Source organism: Chenopodium album, chromosome 11 (genome assembly GCF_948465745.1).
Source record: "Chenopodium album chromosome 11, dcCheAlbu1.1, whole genome shotgun sequence".
Taxonomy (NCBI): domain Eukaryota; kingdom Viridiplantae; phylum Streptophyta; class Magnoliopsida; order Caryophyllales; family Amaranthaceae; genus Chenopodium; species Chenopodium album.
Window position 1 is genome coordinate 2,045,534 of NC_137844.1, and position 12,204 is coordinate 2,057,737.

At 34.5% G+C, this 12,204-nt stretch overlaps 1 protein-coding gene and 1 pseudogene across 1 annotated transcript; both read right to left on the reverse strand.

Moving 5' to 3' along the window:
- Window positions 1–5,753: 5,753 nt before the first annotated feature.
- LOC145567126 (transcription factor MTB3 pseudogene) lies at window positions 5,754–8,050 on the reverse strand (annotated as a pseudogene).
- A 1,025-nt stretch (window positions 8,051–9,075) lies between these two features.
- Window positions 9,076–11,066, reverse strand: LOC145568188 (transcription factor MTB3-like). The gene has a single exon (XM_081627628.1). The coding sequence runs from the start codon at window positions 10,677–10,679 to the stop codon at window positions 9,171–9,173; it is 1,509 nt and encodes a 502-aa protein (XP_081483754.1). The 5' UTR covers window positions 10,680–11,066; the 3' UTR covers window positions 9,076–9,170.
- Between the last annotated feature and the right edge of the window lie 1,138 nt (window positions 11,067–12,204).

Consider the following 12,204-nt stretch of genomic DNA (forward strand, 5'->3'; position numbering starts at 1 on the left):
TATATTAATGAGGTCATGATCTAGTTGTTAAGATTGAGGGCATATGTACGATAAATTACGAATTTATAATTAAAAGCTCCATCCCCACTCTTTTTTTTTATAATTTGTACCGAGTATTGTCCTTGCACATTCGCCAAAATAAATACTACTTTCATTAACTTTTAGTTGCAATTTTAAAATATTTTATATCTCACAAATACCCAAAGTTGGAACTAAAAGTTGACGGAGGTATTAAATAAATGACATGCCATATATGGGGTTGGACCCAAAAGAAATTGTTGTCCCATGGTCGGTAAATTATGTTGCATTCAACAAAGTTATAGTCCAATCATAATATTTTCTACAATATTATGTTGGCAACTTGCTGCTTTGACTCCATGCAACTTTTCCTTCTCTGATGTATGCAATTCGCAAACTATGAAATTATTACGGATTGTATCTTTATATCTTTTCAAACTTGCTCGACAAAAAGAATTAGAAATAAAGTAATATATATACATATTTTCAAACTTTTGAATTGCACACTACATACAATATTGACCTAGATTAACTTAGTAATTTAGTATCATTGGTCATTGAGTTGGTGCTTATTTTATTGGTGTTCATTTGAAAGATTTCATACTTTATTAGATGGATGTTTAACAATTGACTTAGTCTATGCATGATATGTTTCAACTAAGTACTTCATTTAACAAGATTTCACATATACTTCATTGCACACATTATGTTTATACCGTGTGTTATTTTATAGGGTATATGTCATATATGGACTATTACGTACGTAATAGAAATTAAAATGATAGAGATTGATGTGAAGATATTAATGTTCACAAAGCAAGTGATTCAACAATTATGATTTGATAGGGTAATTTGCTGAAGAGGTTTCGCGCGTAAAGATCCTCTTCTTTTTTTTTTTTCTTTTTTTTTTTTTTTGAGGTTATAATTTTTATACATTTAGTACCTATGCTAATAGAAATGATCAAGGAAGGCTATATATTGAACTTTACAAGTATGGATACAAAGTTGTTATGATAACCTTGTTTAATACTCACGTATAATACCCTAATATAGATATATAATTAGATACAAAATTGTTTACTACTAACCCATCTAAACATTGTAGAAAATATAATTGGTAAAAGTTAATTACGCATGATTACAATGGGCTTTTTATTTTTCTTTCATAAACCACTATTGTATCGAGAAATATATAAGTAGTGCAATCAATTGGGTTGCTAATAATGTAGATCATTATACTAAGACGTTCATAGTTTTCAATTATATACTCATCTCTGAGATCCCAACTTCATTCAATTGTTGAGGGTGATAAATTAAGTAAAACCATAAAAACCTTATTTGTGTACTCCTTTCATCTCATAATAATTGACACGTTACACTTTTTTTTTTTTTTTTTTTCACTATTATTATAAAAACTTTGATCATGGTTTTTAGTAATGGCGTATTAGAAATAAAATTTCTTGGAATTGAAGGAGTAATTTTTATCATCTAAAAAAAAAAAGAAAAATAAAATTATAGTACTCATACATTCAAAATAAATCTAGAGTAACTTAAATACAAAAACAGCATACACCTTATAAAATACCTATAAAAATAAAATTCATTGGCCTTCATTTATTGATTAGAGCAAAAAAAATAAAGAATGTTGTGTTACAATTAATTTCTTCATAAGTCTATACATGTTTCTATTTACAGTATAGAAACAATTAGTTGTACTTGTATAATTATAAGATTCATAATACATTCTACCAACCACCAAGGAAAAAAAAAACTATATGTTCACACTCTTCACCTTAAGCGCATGGCAAAACTTTATCACCCTTAACAATATTGCTTGGATGACACACATAAATATATATACACTCAGGTGAGGCTGGCGGTGCTCGGGGCGTGCCGCGTGCTAACCCCGGCAACATTCACCTCCATGGTACAACGACCTTTGCCACCACTCTTGGGGATGTTAGTGCACGGGCTAGATTTTGAAGGTGGTACCGGACCCTTAGGCAACGAGGCTAATAACAACAAATTTTGATCTTTTTTCAATGGTCTTATAGCTTCAACTTCATCAAAACTCGATGCCAAAAATATGAACATTATTGTAAGAATTACAACATAACATCCTCTTCTTTGAGCAAAACCCATGTTTATTATATATCACTAAACTTGAAAGTGTATTAATGTGGTAGGGAAAATTGATGTACGAGTTTCGATTTCGATTTCTCGGTACGATTTGTCGTAGGAATGGATGGAGATATGGTTAGAGTATGTGTAGTAGCGGCATATATATATACTGCACGGAATACTACTAGTTATAAAATGAATGAATGGGAATGGATGGCATTGACTTTTCTGTTAAAATGTAGGAAGTGGTTGACTATTGTTTAGGAGGGTGTTTGAATTGCCAAGTTTGAAATATACGACGTGGAATTAATCAAACTGTACGACTCACCTTCATACACGGTTAGATTGATTAATAATCCTATGTACGTACTACATAAATAAATCCAACATACCAAAAGACTCCATATATCGTTCCCTTTAAAAAAGTGCATATAAATTTTAATTTTTTTATATGAATAATTTCTTTACAAGTAATTAAGGAGAAAATCGGAGATTTCACTTGCTTAGGGTGAATGAGTGATAATATAACCCCTGTCGTATAAATAGGAGGACCTTCCAAGCCTTTAACCACTAAGCCAGCTTTGATTGTCGTATATATAATTTAATGAATTAAATAAAAAAGAGCGAAAAAATTATTATATTGTATTCTTTATATGTTGGTTATACTTGGTCATTAAAATTTGAAAGGGGAGCTAGTTGATTGTTTATGTTCACAGTACATATAGTAAATGGTAAATATTGATATATACACGGAGCTAAAAGTTATGTTTCTCAAAAAACGTAATTTTTCACCAACTTTTGGCCGGTGAAAATTCCAACATAGTTAGACGAAAAGAAATGTGCGGCAGTGTTATAACATGTACAAGTGTTGTATGTACTAAAAGCTGTTGTATGGACTATTAACAGGTCGGTAAAAAAAGCGATAAAAAGCCAATAAAAAGAAACAATTGAGTAGTTGAACTACAAATTTAAAACCAATAGCTAACAAGGTTGCTAATAAGCTACTCCAGTTTAGGCCCTAAACTCGATCTTCAGGGAGATAACATTATTGTGTATCCGAAATTTGAGATGGATTTTCGTCTATATTGATTATACATTTATAATACTATTTAGTATAAACTTTTTACAAAATAAATACATAAATGGAACATAGAGGGGATCACTAGGATTGTTGACATTTAAATGCTACTCGTACATTAATCTACAAATATTAAGGTAAAAATGTTTAAAATATTTTTGATAGTAGATAGATTAAAGCTTTTACTTGATCTTTAAAAGCTTGAATGAAAATTTTGTTCCTCGAAAATTATTTTCTAGTTTTGCCTGATCATATTAGAACCAATTGTAGAATTTTTTAAAAAGAAAAGTCAAAGGTGCAAATTGTACAGGTTGACAATCAACTAGACTCAAATTTGAATCATTTGTTGATTTACATGGTGTGTTAGAGCTTAAATCAAGAACTCAAACGTGCGCCCCACTCTTTCATTAGGGTAGTTGGGCATAGTCTCCTATAATTAGTTGATGTACTCCCTAGGGCCTATTCTGATTTACTGAAATGAGCTGAATTGAAGTGAACTAATTGGAGTTGAACTGAACTGAATATTTTAAGAGAGAAGAAAATTAGGAACTGAACTGATTGGAGTTGAGCTGAACTAAACTGAAAATAAGCTGAAGAGAACAGGTAGGCCTTTAGTCCCTTCATTTGTAACTAGTTATCACATACATATCCCAACTACACTTGAGTTATTACGGAGTAATACGATTTGATATTACAAATGCCCCTTGTTACTAATGGAAAACTTAGACCCTCTTCCCATCATTAATTAAATGCGATGTCATATTAGGTAATCCAATAAGAAACAAATAGCAATAAAAACTTTAACCGGAGATCATAAAATAGTACTTTGTATATGTAGCCTGAGACAGATGGGATTGAATAAAATTATGTGGGGATACAAAAAGAGATTTGAAAGTAGAAAACTTAATTACTAGATTTGGTGAAGTTTAAATGAATTTGGTTGAACAATATAGGGGGCCAATGTAAGTTCATAAATGCAGTTTATTTTTCAACACTATACTCCTGGCTGGCTTTTCTTGTTTTGACCTTTCTTTCTAGAGCAACTGTGCACCACAATAAATCAATAATATTGGTTGTAGAAAACTTGGAGCAAATTAAATCAAAAAGGGAGAAATTGGACAAAGCTCAAGATTACAAAACTCTGACTGAACATCTAAATTCTTTTTGCAGAAGCTTTATTTGACTGCATTGAGTACAAATTTATGCTACAAACTAACAATCTTGTTCTTGATTTCACAACTGCACAAGGTTGATTTTTACCAGTAAACTGAAACAACAAGACTTGTTACGATTCAAGACCTGACAAATACAATGCCAGAAAATCAGTGTTATACTATTGCCAAATTTGGAAAAGTATCAGTCTGTCTTTGGATATCTGCTGACTCATTCATACCCCTGCTTTCAACCAGCAGAAACTAAAAAATCAATGCTATGCTGTCAAATAGGAAAATTGATGGTACAAATTCAGGGGCGATAACAGTCAGCCAAAGAGCCCTAGAAAATCAAGCCGAGGACCAAAATGTTCAAAAAATGCTAAGTGGACCAGCTCACTACCTGAAAATTGACCCGACCAGTTAGGCTCGATCATATTGATCAGCTTTGGACCACTTCAGGTAGAAATCCTCCAAGGAGATGCAACTCTGAGAAGTGAGAAGCCTAAACCATGTTGTACCAACTACTCATTGTTAATTCTGAAAAGATGAGATATTGGGATACTAATCTATACCAAGAACTTGCAGGAACATCAGAAGATAGCGAAGCCTGCTGCTTACATCTGCTCCTGTACAACAACTATAGTTATATAGCAGTACATATGGAATATAGATTTGATCAGTAGATGATAAATAGAATTCCCTTTTGTTCTGTTAACTCAGTACCTGCAAAAAATTGAGGCACATTTAATTGTGAATATAAGAGTGCTGGAAGAACAAGTACTTAGGAAACAGAAACTTGTATTGTATATCTGAGAGTTCTAGTAAAAATCATTCCGCCAACAAAACTTTACAAGAATACGAAACTTTTCCATTGTTAGATTCTGCTATTTTCAGTTACTTTGTAGATCTTTGACCGAGATTGCAATAACAGGCATAGAGTTGCAGCACAACCATCATCCCACAACTGCAATGTATACAATAACCATTTTCTAGCCTATACTTGCTAATTAACAAACCACAAACCTACAGAGTAGGAAATTATAGTGGCAATGAAGAGATCAGCTAAAGAAGGTTTAAAGACAAAATGTTACAGCCATGAATCTAAAAGCCTTAAGTCTTTATATAAGTTCTGAAAGATATTGTTGATTCAAAATATTTATATCAAGTAATCTAATTGGATCTTATCTCACCTGCTGTCTACAGAGAATGTTCCTGTCAATCCGCAATTGAGCTCTTCGTCTAAGGAGCAGCTCTGTATATAGCTGGAATTCCTATGACAAAACTACATGGGAGCGAGAATCAATCGGTTTTAAATGTGGGGAGGGTGCCATGTGGATAGTGCTATGCCGGGATATGCATATCAAATTAAAGAAGGCAGATCATACATGACACATTAAATATATATCAGAAATGGTAACCAGATACAACAAAGAGCACAGATTAAAGAGAAGGCTAAACCTTCAAAAAGGAAAGTTTTTTACTCATTACTGTGCCAGGATCATGCGACAAAGGTCGATCTTACAAAGAAAGAGCAGCCTGCAGCTTCTCCTTTAGATTCTCAGCACCACCACTCTGAGTTCTGATGGTGAATGTATGAATGATCTTGTTATCTGTTGTGGAAACATTGGCTTCAGGAGCCAGGACTTGATTTTCCCTAAGTGTCTTTACAACACTTGACGCAGGATGAAGATCCAAAGGGAAACTGACATGCACGAGTGCATCATCTTGCCCCGCCTGAAAATCAATTTCAGGAATAGCCATGTGCTTTTGCTTTGGATTAGCCATCTCCTTTTCCGCTTCGAGCATCTTAACCTTCATTTGAAGATCAGTAATATAAGAAATAGCATCACCAAGGAGCGAAGCTTTGTCCATCTTAGAAATGTTGGGGACGACGGCTCTCAATGCATAGAAACGTTGGTTAAGCTTCTCTCGTCTCTGTCTTTCTGCTTCAACATGGTTCAATGGTTCTTCTCTTCCATTAGCAGGTTTTCTACCCCTCTTTCTTGGTTTAGGCTGCAACAAAAGCTCTTCTTTAGCCGGCTCTACGCCAGGAGTTTGGGCTCCGGGATTCAAACCACCAAAATTGATTTCTGAAACCAACTTCTTGCCACTATCTTCACTAACACACCCATTAGACGATGACCCATAAGTGTGCTTAGCACCTCCATTACTTCCACCAACATGAGATTCTGCAGAAAATGCAGCATCATCTTCCAACTTTGGAGTAAAATTCAAGTTGGTCGATGGTGGTTTTGATCCACCGAGGCTAAGCTCACAGCCAAAAATTTTAGGAAACGCCTTTGCCTGTACAGGTTGAGGTACACCAAAGATATGCTTCACCACTTGCAACAGATTCTGCTCCTCCGTGACCATTTTAATAGAACCCAACTCTAATACTCCAGCTTTCACAGGCACAAACACAACCGTCTGACATTTAGCTGATTTAGCTAAATGAGCCCGAGATTGGTAGTGATTTGAGCAGGCATTACCATCCGAAACCCAAATCGGTCTGCCAGAGGTTAAACAGTTGGCAGGACCCATAGAAGAGTCTAACCAAAACCAATAATACATTGAAGTGAGATAGAGCATCTCAATATCTGATACTTTATCCAAAGTGGCAACAAAATTATTCTCCTCTGTCTTCCTAAAGCAAGCATGTAATTTCTCAAGAACCCTCTTCTTTGCCTCATCTTTCTTACCAATCTCTCCATTACCCTCAACCAATTTACCCTCCCCAACATCTCCCCTCTCCCCAGCAACAACCGCCTTCGGGTCTCGGCAATGTCCATCACCCCAAATCAACACTGACCTACCATCCTTCTTAGAACTAACAATCTTCCACAATATTGCATAATTCCAATAAGAACCATCAACAATTTGGCATAGCCCTTGCTGAAGATTCAGCATACCACCATCACTACTTCCTGTATCATTAAAATCACCAATAAAATCTTCACAAACACTAGACATCAGGAATTTACATGCCTCAACTCCCACCACATCTTCCAGCATAACCTTATCCTCATCATTAATCTCACAATTTACACCCATCTTCCTCAAACCCCAGAATCAAAATCTCAAAATTAAAGCTAATTACCAATCTGGGTTCCTCTCAATTCATATCAAACCTCTACAAATCACAAAAAATCGATCTGGTTTCTCTAAATTACTAACATAATCAAAAACCCAGTTCAATAATCAACAAACCTAAGCATAAATCAAGCTCAAAATGACCTTTACAACACTGTATAAAAGTGCAAGAAAGATTATATACCTGGGTAGCAAATGAAACAGCAGAAACCCCAAATTCAGCAGAAACTACCACAAATTATTAAACAAAAAAGGGTCTTGAAACAAGAGCTAGGGTTTCAAAAAGATTGAGTCTTTACTACTACAACTTCAGTAAAATTCCAGGGTTTTTGGGGCTCCGTTTTTTTTGGGTTTTCTTTAATTAAAAATTTGGTTGTTTTTCAGCTTAAAGCAGAGGGAAAAAAAAAGGTAGAGCAGGAGCACGAGGTACAGGTGGAACAGTTAAAAAACACAAGAATTTGTGCATCTTGTGAAATGAAGGTGTTAAGTTACGTGTAAGAATAGCAACTTAATAGAAAAGCCATTACAGAAGAGAGAGAAAATATAGCAGGATAATGTAATGTCCTGGGACCTGGGGAAGGTTGGAGGATATGATTTCATTTAATTATTCAATTTAACTACGAAGGAATATATGAAAAGATACTATAGCTATTAATTTGTGTTGTTTTTATCATGTTAATTAATTTATTTTTTATTTGTGTTGTTTACTGATTAGTGAATCTTTATTTGTTATTGTATAGTGTATACCATCCACTTGGTAGTTTTGTCACATTAATAATTAGAATAATAATAGACTTAAGGCATATTTTATTCAACTTATTTTCACTTACTTTAGATCTAATAAGTTCAAATAAGTTCAGGAAAAATAAGTTTATTTTATATAAGGATATATTTAATAAGTTCATAAGATCAGATAAGTTCAGATGAAATGAAAAATCTTTGAATTTATTTCAAACAAAATAAGATCTAGTGAAACAAAATATATTTTGATAATATAAGTTCAAATAAATTAGGATCGAAAAACGTAATAAGGTCAGACATAGATTTTAAAAAATGACAGATTTATAAGTTTGAAAGAGTTCAACTACATCAAAATTATTTGGAATAAAAACTTACACCCTCCAATCATTAGAGCAACTAAAATGGGTGACCTCTTTGAAATTCCTTGTGTTGCACCTTTTTCTACCCATATTTCCCATGAGGGAGCCCGTTAAAGTTGTTCATGCAATCAAATCGTTAAAGTTATTATTGTTCTTGCAATCAGATCTGAACGGCACTTACATTTTGCTTCTATTGGAGTCTGAATTAATGAAGGTTACTACTTCATACATCCCAGAAATTGATAATTCATCATGAAGGCAACAAGCAGAGGTTCCGCAAATTCTATTAAATCAGGTGTACCTTCAAGGTTATTTCTACCTCATTTGGAGAGCTTCAAACAAGCAAGCAAATAGCCTTGAATACTTCTACCGACTTTCTAAGGTTGTTACAACTTACAAGTACACCCTGTCTATAGAGACTTTGCAATGGTATTGATTGGTTCAATTAACATCACACACAATAATCTACTATAACTCTGAGGAGGAGATAGTAAACCATAAATAGATGATTAAGGAAGAAAATCAAAACGTCATCTGAAACATGTGTACTTTAAATTATGATTATACAACAAAGAATAATTATACAATTAAACTTTCTCCTATTGTAGTTTATTTGGAAAGAGCAGTCTCTAGCTTCTCCTTAAGATTCTCAGCCCCTTCAGTTTGAGCTCGGATTTTGAATGTATGAACCATCTTATCATCTGCTGTACTAACATTGGCCTCTAGTGCGACAAGTTGATGTTCCCTCAAAGTTCTTACGACTTTAGAAACAGGGTGATCATCAAGAGGGAAACTAACATGAACAAGTGCATCATCTTGCCTTGCCTGAAAATCAATCTCTGGGATAGGAAGTTCCTCCTGCTTGGGATTAGCAGCCTCCTTTTCAGCCTCAAGCGCACTGATCTTTGTTTGGAGATCATTAATGTATGAAATGGCATCAAGAAGGAGTGACGCCTTGTCCATCTTAGAGATATTTGGGACAACAGCTCTCAATGCATAAAACCGTTGGTTAAGCTTCTCTCGTCTTTGTCTTTCTGCTAAAACATGGCTCATTGCTTCTTCTCTCCCACTAGCAGGTCTCCTAACTGGTCTCTTACGTGCTCTTAGCTCAGCAGCATGCAACAAAAACTCTTCGCTAGCCTCATCTAACGCAGGGAAATCAGTCTCTGGATTCGATCCCCCAAAATTGATCTCTGAAAAGAGTTTCTTGTCACCATGTTCACCATGCTTTCCATTAGAAGGTGACCCAAATATATTCTTAGGACCCATATCACTCCCAGCAACATGAGATTCTGCAGAAAATGAGGCGTCATCTTCCTTCTTTGGGGCAAAACTTATGTTCATTGAGCGTGGTCTAGAACCACTACCAAGACTAAGATCACGCCCGAAAACTTTAGGGGAAGCTCTGGCCGGAAAAGAATGTGATTCACCAAATACAGTCTTTACCATTTGCACCAAACTATGCTCTTCCATAACAGTTCTCACAGAACCCAACTCTAAAACTCCAGTTTTCACAGGGACGAACACAACCGTCTGAAACATAGCTGATTTTGCTAAGTGTGCACGCGATTGGTAATGATCTAAACAACTTCTAACATCCGAAACCCAAATGGGCCTGCCACTAGTAAAGGATTTCGCAGGACCCAAAGAAGAGTCCAACCGAAACCAATAATACATAGATGTAAGATACAACATCTCAACATCTGATACTTTATCCAATGTTGCAGCAAAATTATCCTCCACTGATCCCCCAAAACAAGCATGTAGCTTCTCAAGAACCCTCTTTTTAGCCTCATTTTTACCAAATTTCCCATTCCCACCATCTAAACTCTCTCTAGCTAACACCGCCTTCGGATCACGGCAATGCCCATCCCCCCAAATCAACACTGCCTTGCCATTTTTAGAGCTAGCAATTTGCCAAAAGATTGCATAATTCCAACTAGATCCATCAACAATTTGACACAACCCTTGTTGCAAATTCAAAATATCACCTGGTGGATTAAATTCTGACAGAGAATCATCACATGCTGTTGACATCAAGAAATTATATGCATCTTTCCCAACAACAGCTTCCACCATAACTTTTTCTTCCTCTTTCAACACATAATTTTGACCCATTTTCTCTAAACCCACAAAATTATTTCCACACTAATTGACCCAATGATCAATTGGGTCCCTATAAATTCGCAAAAAATTCAACTGGGTATCTTCAAATTTGCAAATTTATCAAATCCCAGATAGTATTATGCCGAATTAAACACTAAAATGAGCTTAATTTCAGAACATTCTAAATAGATTAGGGGAAAATTGAAAAATTACCTGGGTAATAACATGAAATGATCTGCAGATTCAGCTTTGAAGCTACCACGAATTCTAGAAAAAAAGAGGGGTTTTGACTAATTTTAGATCTAAGATGAACTAGGGTTTCAAAATCTGAAATTGCTACTCGTTTACTTCATTTCCTCTTTTTTAAGTAACTTTGTTTTGTTTTGTCCCTCTTTAGGCCGGTTAATTTAGGATTCTTTTCTTCCCGTGATTTTTTTTAAAAAAATGTTAAAGGAAAAAAAAAAAAAATGCCCTTGCACATTTGAACCACGAGGTCCACAAGTCCACAACAAGGTGATGAAACAGTAAAATTAGTCATCAATTTTTAGTCCATCTGTTTCACAACACGTAATTTCAATTGATTGTATTACTTATTGTATATTACTCCGAATTATGTGGCATAGTTTGTAAAAAATTAATATTATAATAATTTTATATTGATATGAATCTAATTATTTTTGATATAATTTGTTGTATAAATTAATGAGAATTATTGGTTAAAGTTTACAAAGTTAAACCATAAATATAGAAGTAGGAACTATATTAACAAATAGTGAAATAGAGGAGTAAATTGAATGGCAAATTTGCTCGCTATTGACTAGACCTAGTAGTAGGCTAACTACTGAGAACCTGATTATTTGGAACAAGTATTGAATTGACTCACGTTAACCTGACTCAAAACTAAATCGAATTGTATCAGGTAATCGTCATTGACTCAATCTGCTTTTCACCTGATATCTTGGGCTAGACAAATATTGGGCTTGATGATGCATTCAATGATAGGGCTTGATGCGAAGCCCCTTATATCATTTACAACATAAAAGTAATTGGATAGCCCATGGTTTGGCAAAATCATCTTATGCTAGATTCAATGATATATCTTGGTCGCTTAATGTAAATGTCGGCGTTAATTGACAAACGAAGCCAATTTAATATGACCATATATCATGACACGCAAAAGGATGATAGAATGTATTTATTCCTTTCGTCTCAAAATATAGAGTTGATATAAATATAAAATATATCACGTATTTTACGCAAACGCTATCATTGGTTAACTATTAAAAGGATCCGTACTACGTGCTACACATATACCCGTACACAATCATTTATTTAGTACTTATATAATTTGATGTGTACATATTATTTGCATGATATGATTCATGGCATTGCTTAACCTGCCGTCGGAGGACTAGTAACTATACCATCCGAATCAACGAATACGAAAACCCGATAACAATTGTAGTCAAGTGGCCTCCAATTTTTATCCCAAACAATGGGATCGACAAGAGGATTCTCTTGCTTAATTATTTCAGCT

What these genes read in the sequence shown, in the direction of transcription:
- LOC145568188 (XM_081627628.1), bottom strand. Translation starts at nt 10,679, where the DNA reads ATGGGTCAAAATTATGTGTTGAAAGAGGAAGAAAAAGTTATGGTGGAA.